At 40.1% G+C, this 21898-nt stretch overlaps 1 protein-coding gene across 10 annotated transcripts in view; it reads left to right on the top strand.

Moving 5' to 3' along the window:
• sec31a (SEC31 homolog A, COPII coat complex component) overlaps positions 1-21898 on the top strand; it is a 32555-nt gene that overhangs the window by 5546 nt on the left and 5111 nt on the right. For 3 of the 10 annotated variants that reach the window (XM_085168582.1, XM_085168580.1, XM_085168581.1), the window contains exons 7-23: positions 1-143; positions 8824-8923; positions 9019-9180; positions 10014-10166; positions 10265-10495; positions 10591-10665; positions 10759-10800; positions 13151-13450; positions 14400-14514; positions 15039-15217; positions 15300-15426; positions 15611-15756; positions 16486-16659; positions 17709-17945; positions 18814-18915; positions 19391-19493; positions 20622-21023. In XM_085168582.1, coding sequence (XP_085024708.1) covers positions 1-143; positions 8824-8923; positions 9019-9180; positions 10014-10166; positions 10265-10495; positions 10591-10665; positions 10759-10800; positions 13151-13450; positions 14400-14514; positions 15039-15217; positions 15300-15426; positions 15611-15756; positions 16486-16659; positions 17709-17945; positions 18814-18915; positions 19391-19493; positions 20622-21023 — 2791 coding nt within the window. Of the gene's footprint in view, positions 144-8823; positions 8924-9018; positions 9181-10013; positions 10167-10264; positions 10496-10590; positions 10666-10758; positions 10801-13150; positions 13451-14399; positions 14515-15038; positions 15218-15299; positions 15427-15610; positions 15757-16485; positions 16660-17708; positions 17946-18813; positions 18916-19390; positions 19494-20621 lie in introns of all 10 variants that reach the window. The other 7 variants (XM_085168584.1, XM_085168583.1, XM_085168588.1 and 4 more) reach the window with 5 other exon arrangements.

The following is a 21898-nucleotide window of genomic DNA, read 5'->3' as shown; positions in this document are numbered from 1 at the left end:
ATGCATTGTTCTGGCTTGGCTTGGAACCCAGAGGTGGCCACTCAGCTGGTCTTGGCTTCGGAGGACGACAGGATGCCCGTCATCCAGATGTGGGACTTACGATTTGCTACCTCTCCTCTCAAGATTCTAGAGCATCACTCAAGGTAAGCACTGATAAATCAGTCTAAATCTAATCTGTTTTATACTTTTGCTTACTGATAACAAGTCTCCCTAAAGACTGTTATGGAAATGTTAACAATAACCTGCAACACACCCAGTGAGCTTGATTTGAAGTGGGTTTAATAAACACATTGCAATGTGGAGAGAGCATCCCAGTGAAACACCAGGACCATCTCTGAATTGTGGCCACCGCCCTTACATCTTATATACAGAGACACAGACAAAGAACATTCCTCAAACTCTTACATGTTGGCCCCTCTCATGGGGGGGGGGGCTATACCTCCTCCCTCACCGAGAGAATTATGGCCTTGTTTTCTGCTTAGCCATCACCTAAGGATTTACATCCCTGATAAGCAGAAGGAGCCTCACTATCTGTTTAACGTCTCCCATTACAATGGCCTCACTGTGTTAACTTTCCACATGCATGTAAACTAGTGACAGGAGTGCTCTTACTATAGTAAAGTGAGAAAGTGATATTACTATAACTAATGTGATATGATTAAATATGCGATTAATACATGAGAAAAGAAATCTGCCACCACATTCCACCCTTTGTGATACCACAATTAAGAATCACATAAAAACATGGGGATTTCTTTTCTAACTACTGAACATAACATCAGCACAATTGTGTACTCAAAGAAATTCCATAACGTGCATCCTCCCTATAATCAGAAGGAAAAAAACAAATTCACACTTTATGGTCATCTTCGCTCCATCTGAGCCTCCACCCTTTCTTCAAAGGATGGCAGTTATACCATAAAAGAAAACACAATATGAGATCATATACAGAAATGAAATGGTTTTCGTTGTTCATCTGCAAAAGAAAACTTTAACCTTAGTTACATCAAGCTGCTCTTTCATAAGAACATGTTGTTTAGATAAGAAAGTCTTTCAGTGTGTGATATATTTTCCACTTTATCATTAAATTCATCAACCCATGTTTCCAAAATTATTAACGGTTTCTGTAAAAGACCCTCATTCCCAGTGTTTTATTAGGGATTGAGGCACACATGCCTCACCAAACATCACACACACTCCTTTGTGCCATTTGCTTTGCCCTGTCCAGATGTTTGCCATAAAGGACAGTGACTATATCTGTACCTAAGTGAATACCACAAACATAAACTAACTTCAAAGTTAGTGCTTCCCAAAGTCTGGGGTAAAACCCAGAAGTAGCCATGAATTTCCACACAGCCAACATATATCAAACACTTCTGAGCTATATTTTACAACAGAATTATAGATCTTTCCTCTCTGTCTATGCAGTGTACTGTACTCTTTACTATTGTAGGGCCATCAGCCTGTTTAAAACGTGTAAACCCTCTCAAGGGCATTTACAATTATCTTTACTGTGCCCACATCAGTGATTGGGGAAACCAAACCAACCACATTTAACTCTGGAAGAACAACCTCATTCTTTAGGTGCTTCCAGCATGTTTGAGGCCTATCAAAATCCCTCAATGAAATGTGATGAACCCAAAATCCTACCTTCACGGTGTCAAACAATGTGTCAAAGTTGAGTACACATGTCAAAAGAACTCACAACTGTTGTTACTATGTTTACTCAGACAATGAAGGCCTAATGAACTGATCAGGAAGTGACATGCTAGAAAATCAATCTACCTATCCTACAAAATGCGCACAAGTTGCTATAAACTTGCATGCGATAATTACTCCAATCACTTTTACTCATGCTCAGGACTCTAACAGAGTTTGTGATGTTCGGAGAGTTTTGTAAATGCATATCATTTATAAAATGATTATTAACGTCACACCAACGACCTCCTTAACTTAAAAACATACTAAGCTTTCCAGGAAAACTGATTGGCTGTTTAAGCAGGTGTTATCTGCATTCATTCGCTGATCTCTCTTGGGTGGCACAGAGTCTGCCCTGCAGTCGTTGAGTTGGAGCTTGGCACGCCCTTGTTGGAGGAGGGCGCTCTTTTCACCCCTCACCCTCTCATTCCAATGCAGCTTTATGGTTATTGCTGTGGTTCTGGAATCTTCTCATGATGACTAGTAGGGCTGCCTGGGCTGTCAGCTCTGCTATGAATGGTCCCTGATTCTCGCTGGGTCTCTGAAGACTTCTGATCAGCACCCAGACTCAGTCAGGAGATTCCACCCTTGGGATGATTTCTTCCAGCAATACTCTGGCTCCTGCACCTGTATCTCTTTACTAGGAGGAAAAACTTCTAACCATTTGGAAAACATGTCAACCATCATAATAATAATAATAATAGTGGATTGCATTTATATAGCGCTTTGAGGGTCTCGAAAAGCGCTATATAAATACCACTATTCATTCCCTCTCACATTCACACACTGGTGGAGGCAGCTACAGTTGTAGCCACAGCTGCCCTGGGGCAGACTGACAGAAGCGAGGCTTCAAACCACATTTTCCTTTCAGTTCAGTGAAGTTTACTTACAGAACATCAAAATCTTATCTGAACATGGACTTAACCCCCCTGTAGAGGTTTAATACCTGTACATGAACTGTTAATCCCATAAATCACAGTAAAAAGCCATGGACAAAAATATCATGAAAAAAACTCATGGAAAACATAGAAAGCATTGTTTCATGTTAAACCTAGAATCCCTCCTTTTGACACATGGTCCCTCCCATGAGTCAACTCATCAGAACTAGGAGAATAACAAAAAGGAAAAGGTTAGTTACACAAATTCTTAGACAACATCAGGGCTTCTCCTCCGGAGTAATTTCGCTTCAGCCCTGTAAACCCTGTGTTAAAGACTAAAATCAGCATTAATGTCATGTTAAGTGGGTCTAACTCTTGGCTCTGCCTGGAGCCTGCATCCACACCACAATTACCTAGAAACCAAAATCAGTGAGTAAATACAAACTTCACACTTACAAACAACTGTAGGGTCATAGGAGCAATAAGGCATCCCACACCACAGACACAAGTGTGCCATGTGCAGTTTATGTCCCCAGATTATTAAAAACACTACTGTTGCCATAATTTACCCAAATCATGAATCACCCCATGTGTTTAATCAAAACTACCGTAACCAGTGACTTTTCTTAAGTAATGTCACTCACGTGCTTTCACACTATGAGCTCAACAGTGATATGATAATGAGTCCAACAGTAAGATGTTCTGCAATCACTGCACAACCTTTCACTTATGTCTGTCTGTGTCTGTGCCGAATCCTCCACAAGCAGTCTTTGAGAGAAAAAAAACATTAGTAAAACATATGAAGCATCCTGGAGGTTGTTCCTGGATCAACAGATTCCAGAGGTGCTGCAAAAAGATCATAAAGTTAACACTCTGCTGTAAAAGAGGTAATACTGGTTTCAAACACAGTATGTTTGACACTGTATTCACATTTTCTCCAACATTTTCTCAACAACATAGTGTAATTGCATAACCAACATATAACCTGCAATCACAGTTGCCTTCACACATAAACCCAGTAATCCTGTGAGAAAAAAAAATAACCAGTTGTGTGTCCTACTATAAATCACAGAATCAGATCACATGATGAACTCTCTGCTATAGAAAAGAGAATGTAAATGTTAGCGCCAAGCAGGTGTATACACACTTTCTCACAGTGACCTCTGCATTTGGCAATACTAGGTCATAATAACACTCCGCTGGTAAATTCACAGACACAGAAAGTGGCATTTAAAAGGTTAAATCAGCACACAACCTAGGATGTTGCTGTCATCTTTCCACTCCTTTAAAAACAGAGAAACTCACATAGATACATCCACCCTGTCGTCATGTAGAGGTGCAACCTCACTACTTTTAGCATTTATCCACCTCAAATAAATCTATGGTCAGAGCTTTGTGACTTCCTGCACATGGCGGGCCCAATTCATGCATTCAACGGACCCGTCTGTGTTTTGATTAAAATTTTGTTTCCTAATGAAGTCAGCAGTGGGTGGGTGAAAGCCGTTAATCAGAGCATAGCTTAACTGCTGCTGATGTGGGCTGGCCTTCTCTGCACGCTCTTCAAGGCCGCTATGTTTTCTGCCAACTTCTAACATTTGACATTTTCCAACAATACAGTGTGTTACCATAACCAACAAGCAGCCAGTAAAAACAGTTTCTTTCACACGAAATCAGTAAAACAAAAAAGTAGCAGCGTAAGGGTTAAGTTTGCAAGGCCCACCCACACTCATGTAAACCTACAGTCTCTCCTCCTCTGGTCTCTGTCATCCTTCTGCTTCTGCAAAAACAAGCAAACAAAAACACATACATCCACCCTTTTTCACTGTTTGGGTGGATTAGGCATTAGAAGTGACTAATCCTAAAATAGTTACTGTCTTCTCAATTTCAAGTCAGTCACATTTAGTCCACATCATCAGTCCAGCCACAGTCCTCTGCATTTGCATTTATACCAATCACATGCATTCATCTAGTCACATGCATTCATAACGATCATTGCTGATAGTGGAAAACCGCGCACAAATTTAAATATCCACTGACAGCAATATTTCGTCATTCCAAAAACAAAAACAATTCTCATTGCTTTGAAATGGATTGAATCGCTACAATCCTTTTAAACACAGGATTTACCATCTAATATGGTCAACGTCCTATGTAGGTGAATTTTCTCAGAATCCAATTGTAATCTAGAGAAGCTCACCTTATATTTGCTCTCAATTAAAGTATTTTATAGCGCTTTTGCCCCCCATCTTGCAGGCCTGCTTTTAAATCATCAACACACAAAATATCACCCCCAGAGGGATGATACCTGGCAGGTTTTCTTCCCCTAAGTGCACTGTTACAAAAAAAAACCAAAACATATTAGGCCTGGTTCCAGACATGTCTAAGTGTAAAAACCCCCCCCCCCCCAAAAAACAGTCTTTCTCTTAGGTTTAGGTTGTTTTTCTTTTTCTAACTGGCAGAATCAGCCTGGTACTAAAACAAAAACCCCAAAATCTACCTGAAAAATCACAGGAAAAATTTTGCCTTCAGGTGAAATAACAGGCTGTAGGGGTTAGAACCCGCCATGCAGTGCTGCAGTCACTGCTTCTGGCTTTAATTAATAACTGATGCTTACATGGTCTGAAATCAGACTTAAGAGTCACTACCTTTGTTCATTTTCCCCACATCATATTTACTGGTTGTCCACAAGTGCTCCAGAATATCACACAATTGTGGAAAGTCTGGGGCCAACCAACATAGTTCCACCTGCTAAACACAAACTTTTTTTATTAGTAGCTGCACAGTTCAAACAACGCTAATGTTCACCATTAAAAGCTTCCTAAACACTTCATATCAATGTTTTATCACTGGAATGTGGATTTCTTCCCCCTTTTTTTCTTCTCCAAACATAAAACATGTAACATGCTGTCAGGTATTTCACAAAACAGGTTTGTTCTCATGTAATCAGAGTGTATATCTGGGTGCAAGCTTCACCCATACATCAGAAACAGGAAACCAATTTTAACCCTCTGCTACATCTTATTCACTTGTTTTATAATCCAGCCATCCTTCCCTGATCTAGTAACAATAAACTCATTTGCATATCAGCTAAAAACTCACTAAGCTGACAGGACAACAGAAATGCATGTTCAAAATATTATCACAAAAGAGAATTTCCTTCATACAGTAAATTACTTGTGCTGCACCAATCAAGCAGAAAACATCTCCCAATTTACTATATTAACAACTAAATTTATTGTCTGATCACTGGTTGGTCAAACCAGAATCTGATTTTTCCACAAAAGTTAAACTGTTGTCCTGCAACCTAGAGAGTTAACTGTCAGCAGTGGATACACTCAGCATTTGATAACAAGTGTCTGTGAAATTTGCACAATTTTAACACTGACGACAGATAACAAACTGATCTTCATTGCATGTGTGTGTGTTAGTAGGCAGGTTTAATGGATGTGTGTGCAGTGGAGCTGCAGATTCAGCAGGGCATGTCCTTAAAGCTGCCTTTCCTTCACATTTCTCTGTTTATGTGTGTTTGTGTGCGTTTTATTTTTACCTTTGTTGCGATCCTACGGACTCTTTATCAACCTCCACAAGACAGCCGGCCACAGTTTTCCAACCCAATTTTCATGTGTTCTCACATTAACAACAACAGTCTTCATTTTTCCTCCATGCTCTCTTCTCCCCACTTCTCACAGCTTCTGTCTCTCTCCCACATCTGCAGCAGTTCACAGTTGTGGCGTGTCAGGGACCCAGTGGGCCGTTCTTCTTCAGCTTTGCCTTTTGTCTTTCACTCTTTTAAGTCTCTTCCTTTGCAATTTCAGCTCCCAGTATAGCAAACGTGAAACTCAGACAGTCTTCTCAAGTCCATTCACACACAGTGATGTCGCTGGTGTACCTCCGAGCTTGTGATTGGGAGCGCATACTTCAATCCATCCATGATATTTGTACATGCTGCTGAACCCTTCAAGGTTTAGGGCAGTGTTGCTGTGTGTTCACATTGTTGAGTCTTGAAGTCGACGCAGTTGCTCTCGAACTGCATTTTCTCTTCAGGGAGAGATTGATTGTCCTCGAAGCTTGTTCTTCATCGTAAGGTGTACATGGAGTGAAGCTGTGTAATATTCAGCCAAAACACAGGCTGGGTGTGGTTCCAATTATGTTAATCTATCATTTTGCTCCGGCCGCTGTGCTTGTGGAGGACATTGATCCAGTTCCGTAGCCACCTGTACAAACACACTAAAACATTTATTTAATATAATTTTCATCACTGCTCATTAACACTTTCCCTCTCTTATTCTTCTATCCACATTTTAACACATCTCTTTCCATCACTCTCGGTTATATACATGCCCATAGTACTTCTCACACACACACACACACACACACACACACACACACACACACACACACACACACACACACACACACACACACAGCTCTTCTCACACACACACACTTCTCTTTACTGCATTCTTCAGTTTCTACACACTTCATACTGTACGTATTCTTTCCCATATTTCTGAAAGAGAAAAAAAATCATGCAATCAAATCCTGGATTTGCCCGGACCACCCGGAGGTGGCCGTACTGCTGACCTCAGCTTTGTGGACAAGTGTGTTCACCGTCCAGCCTTTTCCTTATGGTGCAAAAGTGTTAAACACCATAAACTAAGGACAGAGTCCTTCCCACAACAGTCCTGAAATTAGGTGTCGTATTCCTGAGGTTTCCCTCCCAGTGGTCCATCCAAAACAAAAACAAAAAAAACAAAAGGAAAAAGAAAACAACAAAAGCAACAACAACTTAAAAAAAACTACAAACAAACAAACAAACAAAAAAAACCTCTTATTCCTGTCAACATCTTTCTCTTACACAACACATACTTCACCCATTTGGAGTTTTCACCCAGACCACCTCCAGGGACACAACCTCCCCACGGCTCCTGTAGCCGCTTTGCTGAGCTCAGCACCCATTGCAGCCGGGCGTCCCCTCTGCAGCCTTTGCTTCGGTACAAAGTGCTAAAAACAATAAACCCAAGGACAGGTGAGTCCTTCCCAAGGACAGAAAAGTCCTTCCCAAGGACAGAAAAGTCCTTCCCACGACAATCCATAATTTAGGCGTCATTTTTTTGAGGTTTAACCTTTTTGTGGTCCGCTTGAAAACTCCCCCCAAATCAAAACAGCTCACCGTTGCAGATTCTTTTCCCATTTCTTTCCTCATAGTTCGTTAAATTCCTGCATGTGTGAGTCGCTGAAGGCCTCTAGCGGTTCCCCCTTTTTTGAAAACAAAAGAACGGTGGGACTTGGACAATTTTCCCCCAGGATGGCCAGTCACCGCATACCTGCGATTCAGCGAAACTCAAGTGAGGAATCCTGTTCGTGACGCCAAATTGTTATGGAAATGTTAACAATAACCTGCAACACACCCAGTGAGCTTGATTTGAAGTGGGTTTAATAAACACATTGCAATGTGGAGAGAGCATCCCAGTGAAACACCAGGACCATCTCTGAATTGTGGCCACCGCCCTTACATCTTATATACAGAGACACAGACAAAGAACATTCCTCAAACTCTTACATGTTGGCCCCTCTCATGGGGGGGGCTATACCTCCTCCCTCACCAAGAGAATTATGGCCTTGTTTTCTGCTTAGCCATCACCTAAGGATTTACATCCCTGATAAGCAGAAGGAGCCTCACTATCTGTTTAACGTCTCCCATTACAATGGCCTCACTGTGTTAACTTTCCACATGCATGTAAACTAGTGACAGGAGTGCTCTTACTATAGTAAAGTGAGAAAGTGATATTACTATAACTAATGTGATATGATTAAATATGCGATTAATACATGAGAAAATAAATCTGCCACCACAAGACCAAAGCAGACTAAATGTATCTTTCTAACAAGCTTTATGTGCGTATCCAGAGCCCGATATATCATATTCCTTTGATCCATAAGCTAATATAATTCTAAGATATAACAAACACTTGAGCCCACTTACTCTTTCTTGCTGCTGGAATACTCAATGTTGCATCATTGTTAAACTGCTGCCGACTAGTCCATAAAATACACTGTTTCCTCCTGTCTGAGCTATGCTTGCGAAAACCTGCAGTGTCTAGTGCAGTTCAAAGAATTTTTTAGATTTCTTTTTTCAAAATTCAGCTGTACCTAAGTAAGAACCATTAGACCTTTAAATAGTGTTGATAATGTGAAAAAAAAGATTGTAACTGTGGTCTTTTTCATCTGACCGTTCATTTGACAGGGGTATCCTGGCCATTGCCTGGAGCTTAGCAGATCCTGAGCTGCTTCTGAGCTGTGGGAAGGATAGCAGGATTTTGTGCTGGAATCCAAACACAGCAGAGGTGAAAATTCTGTGTGTGTGTGTATGTTTGTAGCCTGACAGTTATCATTTCATGATTGCCACTGAGGTTGAAAAGTCATTTTCTTGAATCCTCAGGTTTTGTACGAGTTGCCCACCAGCAGCCAGTGGTGTTTTGACATCCAGTGGTGTCCCAGAAACCCCGCTGTGTTGTCAGCCGCGGGCTTCGACGGACACATCGACATCTATTCCATCATGGGAGGGAGCAGCCAGGCACAGAGCCAGAGGCACGCTGACCAGGTAAGATTAAGTCTCCTGAAATAAAAGTATTGTTTGGGTTTTTTTTGGCATTTCGCCTTTATTGGATAGCAGTAGTGAAGATATCTCCAAAAGTTGATTCTGTTCATCTGGACGTAGCGTTTTCAGTGGGAGAAACATTTTGTCACTCATCCAAGTGACTTCTTCAGTCTCAGCTGACTGCAAGTTTCCCCAATCTTATAAACAGTACATTTGCATAATGACTGAAACCAGCCCACTGAAAGAACAGTGGACTGGGAGTGAATAGTGAAGATAGACAGGGAAGTGGAGAGGGAGGGAGAGTGGGGAAGACACGCAGTAAAAGGCTGCAAGTCAGACTCAAAAGCTCCCAGACTGAGCTAAACCGACGACTGTTAAAGTATTGTTTTAAAAACAACATTTAACATTTAACCCTGGAGAACCCATGGGGTCAAATTTGACCCCATGGTTTCCCTAGAAAACCAATGGGGTCGGCTCTGACCCCATGGGTTCTCCAGGGTTAAACATTTGGAGATGTTTAACCCTGGTTCTCCAGGGTTGCCCTGATGTTTAACCAGGGTTAAACATCTAAACAACTATAAGAGTAGCATCATTTATATTAGACTTACAGTCGGGTCCCTGAATATTTGGAAAATATATATATTTTCCAAATATTTTTATAGTAGTTTTGCTTTTGTACACCACCAGGGGGATTTTAAATAGTCCAGAACAAACTTTCAGTTTAATGTCAGCTTGAAATTAACCACACTTATCCTTTCTCTCTTTTTTCAGAACTGTGAACTATTTATTTTTGTTCATATTAATTTGTCTACCTCGGCTCTGTGTGTTTCTTACAGATAAGCAACTCGTTTGGGAACATGGATCCATTTGGGACAGGGCAAACGTTGCCTCCCCTGCAGCTGCCTCAGACTCCAGCTACTCCAGCTGTAGTCAACCCCCTGAAGAAGCCACCCAGGTGGATTTGCCAACCTGTGGGAGCCTCGTTTGCAGTGAGTTCTGTTTCTTTAAGCTCTGATCAAAAATACGGTGAGACTGCTTTTATTTTTTTAAGCACACTGGAAATCTTTTTTGATTTGTTTCCTTTTAGTTTGGTGGGAAGCTGATATCTTTGGAGAATACAAAACCAAACCCCCAGCAGCCTCAGCAGCCCACTTCTCACGTTGTGCACGTGAGCCAGGTTGTTACAGAAACAGCTTTTCTGAAGCGCTCCGACCAGCTGCAGGCCACTCTGAGTTCAGGTAACTTCGTGGACTTCTGCCAGGAAAAGATCGACGTGGCTGAAAATGAGTTTGAAAAAACTGTTTGGTCTTTCCTTAAGGTATGAGGAAGCATTAAAAAACACAATGTTTAATCAATAATGTTTTTGCTGAAATTTGTGTGGATAATGGTAATGTGGATGTTATGTGTTTTAAGGTTAATTTTGAAAGTGACATCCGTAGCAAGTACCTGGAACTTCTGGGGTACAACAAAGAGGAGCTGGCTTTAAAGGTGCGACATGTTATCTGTTCATCTGTATGTGAAATATGATGCTACACATGTTTTTCAGTTGAACTTGTGATTAATTTATCCATTTGTTGTCAGATTTCAGCAGCACTAGAGGAGCAGTCTGCCAATCCCCTGAAGGTAAGCTTGTCAAAGCAGCTAATCTTATATTGTGAATTTTAAAGGAGTATCTCAGCATTAAATCTCTTTATGGGGTATCAGAGATAAAGGATGCCACTCTGATGTGTGTCCTTTAAAAATGAATAAAGATGAATGTGAAAGTCAATACTTAGTGTGATCACCTTTATCCTTTAACATAGCCTGAAGTTTGTTAGCAAGCTTTCTTGTCATTTCTTTAACTGCTCTTAGTAGTTTTTTTCCGTTCTTAGTTAAGATTAGGGGTGGGCGATATAAACAATATACGATAGAAACGATATAAATTTGGCCAACGATAGAGATTTTGACTATATCGCTCTATCGCGATAGCGCATGTTAATGATGTCGTTAAGCTGCGCCTGTTTTGGTCGAAAGCATCGCAGCGGCTAAAACCATTATAATCTGCAAATTATGCCGGGCGACAGTCATAGCAAAGAGATGAAGCACTTTTGAAATATGGGGAAAGCCAAAAACTGCGCTTCCTCCACTTCCGTAACATTGATTCATTAATGTTGAATTCTCTCGCAGCTGCTCTATTCCCATGTTGTTGCAGTATATTAATAACTAACCTCGTATTGTGGATGAATAATCTCAGTTGTTCTCTTGACTGAAGTTTGGCCCATGTATAGTATCCTGCTATGCAATTGCATTTGTCCCTAACAACAACAGAGATTTGTAATTTTTAAGTCTCTCCTGAGACTCAGCTTATTCATTTATGTCCTCTGTAATGTACATTTGTTTTTGGTCTATATCTTTTGACTTAAGTCCCAGTGTGCTCGAGATAGGACATCCTGGCCTTTCCAATTATATCTCATCTGTTTGCTCCAAAGAGGCAGGAAATCACCAAAAAGTTAAACTGAAAGATTTTTTCCCCCCTCAATCCTCACAAACAAAAGCAACTCAAAAAAGTCAAACCCTAATCCAACAACAACTCCTGCTTTTTCAACTTTGGAATGAAACTAATATTGGGATACAGCCAGGCTTACCTTTCCAGGCTTTTCCTAGTAGCAAGAAAGAAATATGGATATCAAAACATTATTGACATGATTCTGGCTCATCTGACATTTCCTTCTGTGGGTAAACCAGCAAAATTATATCTCAGTCAGTGAAGTTAATAACAATTTGTACAGATAACCCATTAAACATAATGTTTGCAGTCTAATGATGAATAGTAGCAGTTTTATACTGGAAAATGTATCACTAAACTGCTGTTCAGGTTTCCAGACAAGGACTACACACACAGTGTCACCAGTTTCATAGCAGGAAGACTTAGCAGCTCAATAATGTAACATTTCCTTCATGTTTTGTTGGACTCCAAAAACCGAACTGAAAGACCATATCACATCACGCTCACATTTATCAGGTGCACACAAATGCAACACTACATGAAACATTAAACATAATGAAAAGCTGCTACAAGGGTCAGCCTGCCTCTTTAAAAGGATGTAGCTGTTACCTTCTAAAAAACTTCCTATGGTCTTAAAATGTTTGTCTTTCCATTCCAAGACCATTTCTTAAATGAGCAAAGTTTTACATTGATGTAATCGTTTTATTTGCTCCTCACATGTATTTTCACGACACTGCTATGCTATGCAGTCCATATTTCACCCCACATTGGTCTCCATTCAGCTCAGCCTGTTCTGATCTGTTCGCATTTGTTCACTGGCAGAAGAATAAAAAAGTCTGACTGATTGCTGCTGGCAGTAATTACAGCTTGTCAAAGCCTCAGTTCACAGTGGAAAAGATGTAAAGTGTTTGTCTCTGTCTTATGTTTTGCAATATGGGAAGTGTTTTAAGCAACAAAGTCGTGTTTCAATGCTATAAATTCAACTTCACTTTTTGACATTACTCAGAGGAAGCTCAATGTTTGAAAGTCACAATCACAGCAAAAAAGTGGAAATTCTTGAGTCTGCAGTGCTGCACACTTTAGGAAAGCACTCTGTCACACGCGCTTGTATGCACTGCTCACTTTCTGTATAACTGTATTGCAGTGTTTGTGCATCTGCTTCCACCAGTGACCTCAAATAGGAGCTTTACTCCAGTGCTAAATCTAGTGATTTTGCATTTGTCTTCATTCTCTGAAATATGGAAAATAATATTGGTCTGACTTAGGTTCTGATCCCAGTTTGAAATTTACATTTCCCTAAATGTTGATTTAAATACACTTTTTTTTTTTTTTTAGCTGAAACCAATCAAATAATATATGCCTGACCTGGCTGCCCTAGTAAGCTGAATCCATACTGTTTCTGGTGATGCACACATCCCAGCCTCAGCCTGATGTGGCAGATCATATTATGCAGTTGACTCTGAATCCATCTCCACCTCTTCTGTTCAGGTGGATGTGCCCGCTCCAGCCACGCTGCAGCCATTAGCAGACCTCAGCTTCATGCCGTCTGCTGACACTCCAGAGGCAGCATTTGACATGATTGCTGCTGTAAACCTTCAGCCTGCAGCCATGCTTGATCTCAATTCCACTCCTGAAGCAGAGGATGAGGATACAGCAGCACCAGCGGCAGATCCAGAAGATGCTCTTCGCAGTGAGCCATATGCAAATTTGGATCAGGTTCTCCCAGAGGAGGAGGTGGATGAGAATGAGAATGAGGAGGAAGAGGAGGAAGAGATCCCCTTAGATCAGGTACACCTTTGTTTCCCCATTAAAAAGAGCTGAGCAGCAAAGTTACAGGAGTGCAAACCTTTTAGCTGTTTTCAGTAATGAACTTCAGATAATTTGAGGAGAATCAATTCAGCATTATTTCCACAGCTGTCCATGAATTAGTAATAAAATGTGATTAAGATAATGCATTGTTTAAATTTATAATAGAGAAAACTCAATGAACAAAAAATAATCCAAAATTATTTTGGCTGTAATGTGGAGCTGTCACCTTAAATATTAAAACAACCTATTGGAAACTGATTGAACACTACGGAAAGCTGAAAACACCTGTCTGGGTGTGCATATTTTTTTTTATAATTAATGAACCATGTAATCTGATTACTAACACTGTTTGACTCTTCATGCAGGAATAGATGGATTCTGGGTTGGTTTTAGGCATGCTCAAGGGGTTAGTCCAAACTGAAATATCTCAGAAAAAACTGTATGAATTTTTAGAACGTTTGGTATGTATACCCTTGTTGCTATGGCAACTTTTCATTTGGCATCAAGCTTTATACAATCTCAACATTTACTTGATTGAAATAGCAAAAAATTTGGCACAGGTATCCACTGTGCCAGGAATGTGGAGGGCTCACTAAAGTTATCATGAGACTGGCAGTTGGTGTTTTAAATGAAATATCTCAGCATCTTTGGGGTGGCCTGTCATGAAATTGTTGATCCCATGACTTTGCATAATCTTACATTTCTGAAATTTACAAAACTAAGGACATTTCAGTGAGTCTCAGCTGCACTTTATAATGCTAGTGAGCAAGTGTTGGCATGGTAACCTGCTAAATTATGATTATGAAACTGTACTGTTACTAAGTTTAGCCTCAGGGCCTTTCATTATGTTAGAAAATCTTTAGTATCCTGGAACACTTGAAGGCTGGAGAAAAGATTGAAGCATCATTACATGTTTCTGTTGTTACAGGAGATGACAGCATCAGTTGATGAGGAGCCCATTCCTGCTGAGACATTAGCCCCTATTGAGGTCCGAGCTCCAGCTCCAACACCAGCAGGAGGGGTCAATCTCAGCATTAGTCAAGGTAACAGCACTGTCAGTGTTTCAACACATTAACTCAGTAATTTGTTGTTTGCCCTGGGATTTTAACCATCATCAAATTGTAATGGGTATGGATATGTGGCAGGATAAATCCAAAGGTGTGTATAGTAAGGCACCAGAGAGTTGAAAAAGAAATCCACTAGGAGGTGGATTTAAGTGGAAACTTATACTCTTCTGACTCATTATTACTGGTATTTTCTTCAGTATTAAAGTAATCTAATTAGAGATGTCTGAACTTTAACAGCTAATTCTGCTGCTTTTGGGGATTTACTTTTCTTTCAGTAGGAGAAAGAAAAAGCAGCTCTTTATAAAAGAAAAGCTCAGACATACATTTAAAGCAGACAGCTGTTATATGATTATAAATTGGTTGAAGGTCTCACACCAGTAAAGACAGAAGCCATTCGAGGAGGGCTTTGTTTGTTGGACATGAAGATGTCACATTTATGAAGCTCACACCTGCCACTGGGTTTTTTCCTAAACATAATGGTTTTTTTTATTTCTTGCCAGATGTGGATGGGCTCATCACACAAGCTCTGCTGACTGGAGACTTTGAGGGAGCTGTGGAGCTTTGTCTCCATGACAACCGATTGGCGGACAGCATCATATTGGCCATTGCTGGAGGACCAGAACTTTTAGAAAAAACCCAGAAGAAGTATTTTACAAAATCACACAGCAAGATAACCAAGGTGACAACTGGGGGAAACTTCCTTGAGTGTTTTTTGATTAAGAACGTGTTACTGGTGTTGTAACTGTGTATTTGTCCTGCAGCTGATCAGTGCAGTGGTAATGAAAGACTGGCACGACATCCTGAAGACGTGTGATCTTCAGAACTGGAAGGAGGCTCTGGCAGCCGTCATGACCTACGCTCAGCCTGAGGAGTTCTCTTCCCTCTGCGGTTAGTTCACATGTATTTTGTTGTTGGATATCAGGGGGTCGATCACCTTTTTTAAGGTGAAGGCTTACTGTTTGAATTTAGTATTTAGATTTTCTTCTCTATCCAGGCATTTTGTTAATTCTATATAAATAAATCTATTTTTTTTACTTACATTCAGTCCATCCTGATTTTCAATTTTTTTAAGACCTTCTCGGGGACAGACTGGAGGCATCAGAAGATGCTGACCTACAATCCCAAGCCTGTTTGTGCTACATCTGTGCTGGCAATGTGGAGAAACTTGTCTCTTGCTGGACCAGAGTGCAGAACGGACACTTTCCACTCTCACTGCAGGTATAGAAGCTCTGCTGCTCATGTTTTGTTTTTTAAATGTGCAGTGGCATATGTTTAGCTGTTTTGTAAGGTGGCAGAAACAAGCTTATTAATGCTTTTCCTTTGATTGAACAAATTTGTCTTTTATCTTTCGTTTTTGTTTCTTCCAGGAATATGTCTGGCTTTTTAGCTGCTAAACACTCCTCTATGTTCACTAGCTCTCTCCAGCTGTGTCTTTCTACTCTTTGTTGATTAGCAGGAATTAAACAGTGGCTTATTAGAGCTTTTACAGTGGGAATGAACCAAAACAATCCTATTTTGAGCTTAGGACAGTCACTACCTTTCATTTCGTCATTTTGCGTTATATTATGAAAAAAATATTCATTTTACTTTAAATCTGTGCTAACCAATATTTTTTGTATTAGTAATGGCTCAAGTGATAAGTCATTGCAAAGAAATTCTGAGGAAAATCTTCACCTAACCCTGCATCGTCCCTGCATTTCCAGTCCAGGACAAAACTATATGCTACCACTCCAGCACCAAAGAGAACACAGACACAAATAGCAACTGGCTACTCAAGCCAAATTAAAGTAGATAAAGTGGCTGGTTAAGTAAACAGGGAGCTGTTTACTAATATTGTAGATTATGAACTGTTTATAGTTGGTAATAAGCCAATATTTCTCGAAGTGACCATTGACATATTTAATTATTGACGTCGTCGTGCTCATATATTGTGCCTCTGTGCCTCAGGACCTGGTGGAGAAAGTGGTGGTGCAGCGGCGTGCAGTAGAGCAGACCCAGCGCTCTGGCCCCGCTGCTATCGGCATCCTGCTAGCTGAGAAGATGAGCCAGTATGCCAACCTGCTGGCCTCCCAGGGCAGTTTGGCCACTGCCATCACCTATCTGCCTGACAACAGCAACCAGGTATGTACACAGCTGCTGTTTGTTGCACCTGCTCTCTGAAAAGTGTGTGTGTTTTTTAAAATATTTTAATATTTGGGAGTATTTGTCCTTAATGAGATATAAATTTCCATGAATACACTCGGCCTAATCATCCCTACTGTTTTTCATTGTTACTGGTTTTAGGTTTGTTTTCATGACCATGAACAGGGTCTACGGTATTAATAAAAAGCATCAGTTTAAACGAAGCATCACTGAACTGGACTGCTCCACCATTTTAGTGCTCTTCTTACTTAGGATTAGCAGACATGTCTGTCTGTGCAGTGCACCTGTACAGGTTGAAATGCTGCTTGCTCACCAAGCTTGTTAGTGTTGCTGTTAACAGGACTCGTAACAGTTTTACATTAATAAAGTTCTTTTCCATGCAAACATCCAGACATTTAAATGACAGTAAATGACCTTTTTCACGTTCAACAATAGAAATTTAGATTTTTAAATAGTCAGTTTATATTTTTTTATAGTCAGTTCTTATATTAAGACATCTGAGGGATTCAATGTGTTTTTAAACCTCTTTACATTGACAGGTTTGGTTCATTTAAGGTTAAAGGGGGCTCTATGAGACCCACAATGCGAAATGAGTTTGACTTCGCAGGTTTGGACCATCAGACCCCAGACAGACATGGTCAAATAGAGGGCAAAAAAGCTTACTAAGCTCTTTTTTTTTTTTTTACTTAAATAACAAATGGAGTTATTTAATTTGTCTGTGTGCAAAGCAATAAAAATGTATGTTTTTCAATCTGTTTAGTTTCATAATTCTTAATCTTATTTTTTTTCTTAAATAATAACAGAGGTACCAAACATGCAAACAGTAAAAAACATTTTATTCCAGTATTTTTTTGATGGCATGCACACTTTTTATTGTGGTCAGTTATTGGAAACTGCACTGAACTGAAGTGATCAGTTGAGAAGTATTGCTGTTACTAGTTTTTTGAAATCATTTATTATGATTTAATATGCAATCTAATCCTGATCAAGAATGACAGGCTCTAACCCAGGTCTTTTGCTCCATCCAGGTTGCCATTCAGCAGCTTCGTGACCGTCTCACTCGGGCTCTTGGGCAGCAGGGGTCGGCTCCTGGAGCTTCAGTGCAAACACAGAGAGCTCCATCTCAGCTGCCTGCCCCTCGGGCTCAGCTTCGGCATCCTTACACCCAGGTCCATCCCACCATGGTGCCTCAGCCCACCCCAGCAGCACCAGTGCCCATGCCTACATCCGCCTCCGCCCCAGCACAGCCACAGTATTACCAGCCAGTATGTTCCACAGAGCTGCCACTACGTCTCATAACAGTGTTTACACACAGATCTGATTTTCTTGGTTCTTATCTCTCTATAATTTACTCTGATTTGCATTTGTTGTGATTTTATTGACAAATTTTTTATACAAATGTATAAACTACCCAAGAATAAGATTCTGAAATCTAGCATAAACATACACAGATACATCGTCTTAACTACACTGTAATAAAAAATTGGATTTAAAAAAGAGATACTGCAAGTAAGTGATCGCCACATTTTCCCACATTAATGAAAACAGATTTTCTCTAAGCGTATAACCATTTTCATACAATATAATACAATTTCATAGAATATAGTTAATATAGTTTCTTTTCTTGGGAGTTTTGTTTATTCAACAACATCTGTCTTTAAATCTAGGAAATGAGAAGATCTCTCTCTCTTAGCCTTAATTTACAATTCCAGTTCATGTGTGTGGATTAATCTGTTCTTTGATGTAATCATGTTGAATCTTGATTTAAGTTTATATCAGACCCGAGGGCAGACTGGTCTATTTCCTGTTCTTCCTCTAAATTTGACATTTCCACACTTACTAACTACCTGACAAAGTGCTCATTTTAATTTCCTGATGTGTTGTAGTCATTTCATCATTTGCCAGTCCATTCTTGCCAGGGTTTAAATGACAAGCTGTGGGTATTTTTATCAGCATTGTGTCTAAACTTTCTTTCAGGATGTTGTGTTCTTGTAATTTGAACCTTGGCTCGTATAAAATCCTCTCTTATGTCCACCCGTCCAATGTTTGTGCATTGTGGCGTTGTTTGGTCTGTGCTCCCCTCCCATGCTGCGGCCATCATTGGTATGTGCCGTGTGTTTCTGTGTGCTTCAGATGAGGGCAGCCTCCACTGTCACCTCCTGGAGTAACCAAACTCCCACAGCCCTCCCCAATGTCCCTCCTCCTCTTCAAGTAGGCAGCGCCTCTGACCAGAAGGTATACTGAGCATTACCGCCCATTCAACCTTGACACACACTTCTTTTTGCAAATTAAAAAGCTTCACTGAGCAGGCCAAAGGTCCACATCCCAAACCTTCCCATGGCTTCCAACCCTCATTGTTAGCTACCATCACTGAACTTCCTGTTAGTACTTCCGTGGCTACAGTGCAAAAGCTTCATTCAGTCTGTTTCTGCTGCCACCTCATAATTAATGTGAATCATTGCATGATTTATAGCTTACTCTTTATGGTTTAAAACAAAATGCATGCCCTTCTGCACAAATTAAGCTTCACTGAAGTGCGGTTATTGCATCACTTTTATCTGTGAAAGCTCTTTTAACATAAGACTATTCTGCCCTCTAGCAAAACTAAGCTTTATTATAATCACTACATAACTTGCTTTTGTAGAGCACAGTGTTGATTCTCAGTGGACAGAGGAGGAAGAGTTCAGATTTGTTGTCCCTGCTTTTTCAGGTGGAGCCTTCAAACCCGATGTACAGGTTTCCAGCCTCCGGCACGGCTGCAGCTCCTCCGGTCTCCTCCCCTCCTGCCTACATGTATTCTCATCAGTACCAGCGTAAGTGTTTTCACTTCCAGAACTTAGCTGTCTATCATGAAGGGCATTGGCTTACGAAAAAAATTGATTTCATTTTAGTAAAACAACCTTGTCTTGCACATTAGGTCCAAATTTATTAATATATATATATATATATATATATATATATATATTTTCTGTATTACTACATTATTACACACACATACCCTTAACAATACAATGCACAGTTTGTGCTTCATTTGGTGGTTTCAGTAAGAAACAGTTTACCAGCTTGCACATTTCAAACACATTTGATACACTTTTATTCAAGTTTTTTTTTTTGACCTAACAAACAGGAATATTCCTACAATATGATCCAGTTAGATGATCATGGGCTACGAAATTATATTTGTTGATAAAAGCTCATCAAATGGGCTCAATGTAATACCAGTTTTCAACTCCAGATACTAGAAATCTAATTACTATTTATCTTTAAAAGCCCCCGAGTCATCTATCTGCAGTTCCGGCCTGCAGTGTAATCATCAGTGTACAGACAGTTATCTCTGGGTTACTGAAACCATGAGGAAAACTTCAAAACGTGATGATTATATAAAAGTTGCTTTTATTGTCTCCTTTCTGTGATTTCTGGCTACAGAAGCTATTATTTATCGATGATGCACACTGAGTTAATTTCATTGAACCAAATCAGACCAACATAATGAACACACAAGTTTGAGCTGTGCAGGTTTGATCATTTTTGGCATATTTTAAACCTGCACTTATAAGAAAAAAAAAACTGGTGTTGAAGTGCTGTACTTGTGAACGAGGTTAGGTGAGCATACGCTCCTCCTCCAGGCTAAAAGTTGTATAAAGGAGACAGGATTCCACCAATTAATCTATTTGTGTATTCTTTGAAACACTAACAAGTATTTTGCTGTTTAACACTAATGTCAGATCTCTTCTGTGCTGTCATACGTAATCTTAGTTACTAACAGGAAGTGAGAATGTTCAGTTTGTATATCTCTTTGTCCGTTGAGTGTTTTATAATCTACCAGCAAAACATTAAGTACTTCAGCATGCTCTGCACTGTAACCATCCTGTTGCATGGTGCACTTGGTTTAACATGCAACAGTTTTTTCACTAACAGAACATCCTCTGTGTGACTCCCAGCTTACCCCCAGGTCAACCAGTACCAGCATGGAGCTGGTGGTGTGCCTCTCTTTCAGCCTCTTCAGTACTCCTCTGTTCCTCCTCATCCACCTCCTTCAGTAGAGCCATCCTCCCCTCCTCAGCCCCCTGGCTTTCTCTCTGAGTACACACAACCCGTCCAGTCTCAGCCAATATCTTCAGTCTATCCTGGACAGCCTCCCATCAACCAGTGCCTGTCCTCCTCTCCTCCTTCCCAGCCTCTTTTCTTTCCTAACTCTTCTTCCTACTCCACTCCTCCGTCCTCTGGAGTTTCTTTCCAGCATGGCGGGCCAGGATCTCCTGTGTCGTACATGCCTCCTCCACCGAGCGGAGTCTCAGGTACAAAGATAGATTACAAGCTGATCCCTGCCTCTCAGAGAACAGGTCTGCATGCCTCTAATCACCCTCACTGTCACTGTGCTCCTTACAAATTCTCTCAGCCTTTAAAACTAGTAGGATTCCAGTTTCCTTTGTTTACCTACACTAACAGTTAATATCATATCTAGTTACTAAATGAATTCATTTCATTAGTGTTAACCTGCAGTGCAGGTTATTAAATCTTACCTGCTATAATGTGAATAATAACAGACTTTTTCTGGTCACTATTAAATTAACTCTTAATTATCAAAGCAATTTGCATTTAAATGGTGCGCTGGTTATACAATAGTAAATATGTTTTCTGTTACTGTTTACAAAAAGGGAACATATTGGGTGTCTGAAGGTCATTTCTCACAATAAAAGCACTCAGAATGTATTATCCACATAGACAGTAACTTTAAACCCTAAATGGCAGATGTTTATGTTGTAAATGTAAATCTTACAATACTTACATGTCCCATACAATTATGGGTAGGTTTCATATTTAGCAATGATTTTCAGTTTGCTTCTATTTACCTGTGTCATCTTAGTATATATGGCAGGAAGGTATGCACAAAAATCAATTAAATAATACTACAATTGAAATTGAATATGTTTTCTGCATTAAGCCAATATTACGCCTATACTTATTCCAGTGACATAGCACAACCAGATGATACTTTATTCAGATAGCAGTTCAAGTGTGAATCAATAGTGACCTGCTCTAAAAGACTGCAAAAAGCAACAATGTCACAGGTTTTCAGCAAGACAGTGATAATCGAGACTGTCCTTTTCTGATTTGTTGGGAGAATTCACCAACTATGAACATGTAAACAAACCAGACTACTTTTTTTCATAGATAATAGTAATCATACAGTTTAAACTGTGTAAAAATTACACTG

The sequence above is a fragment of the Neolamprologus multifasciatus genome, chromosome 7 (genome assembly GCF_963576455.1).
Source record: "Neolamprologus multifasciatus chromosome 7, fNeoMul1.2, whole genome shotgun sequence".
Taxonomy (NCBI): Eukaryota; Metazoa; Chordata; class Actinopteri; order Cichliformes; family Cichlidae; genus Neolamprologus; species Neolamprologus multifasciatus.
This window is presented reverse-complemented; position numbering and strand designations above follow the sequence as displayed.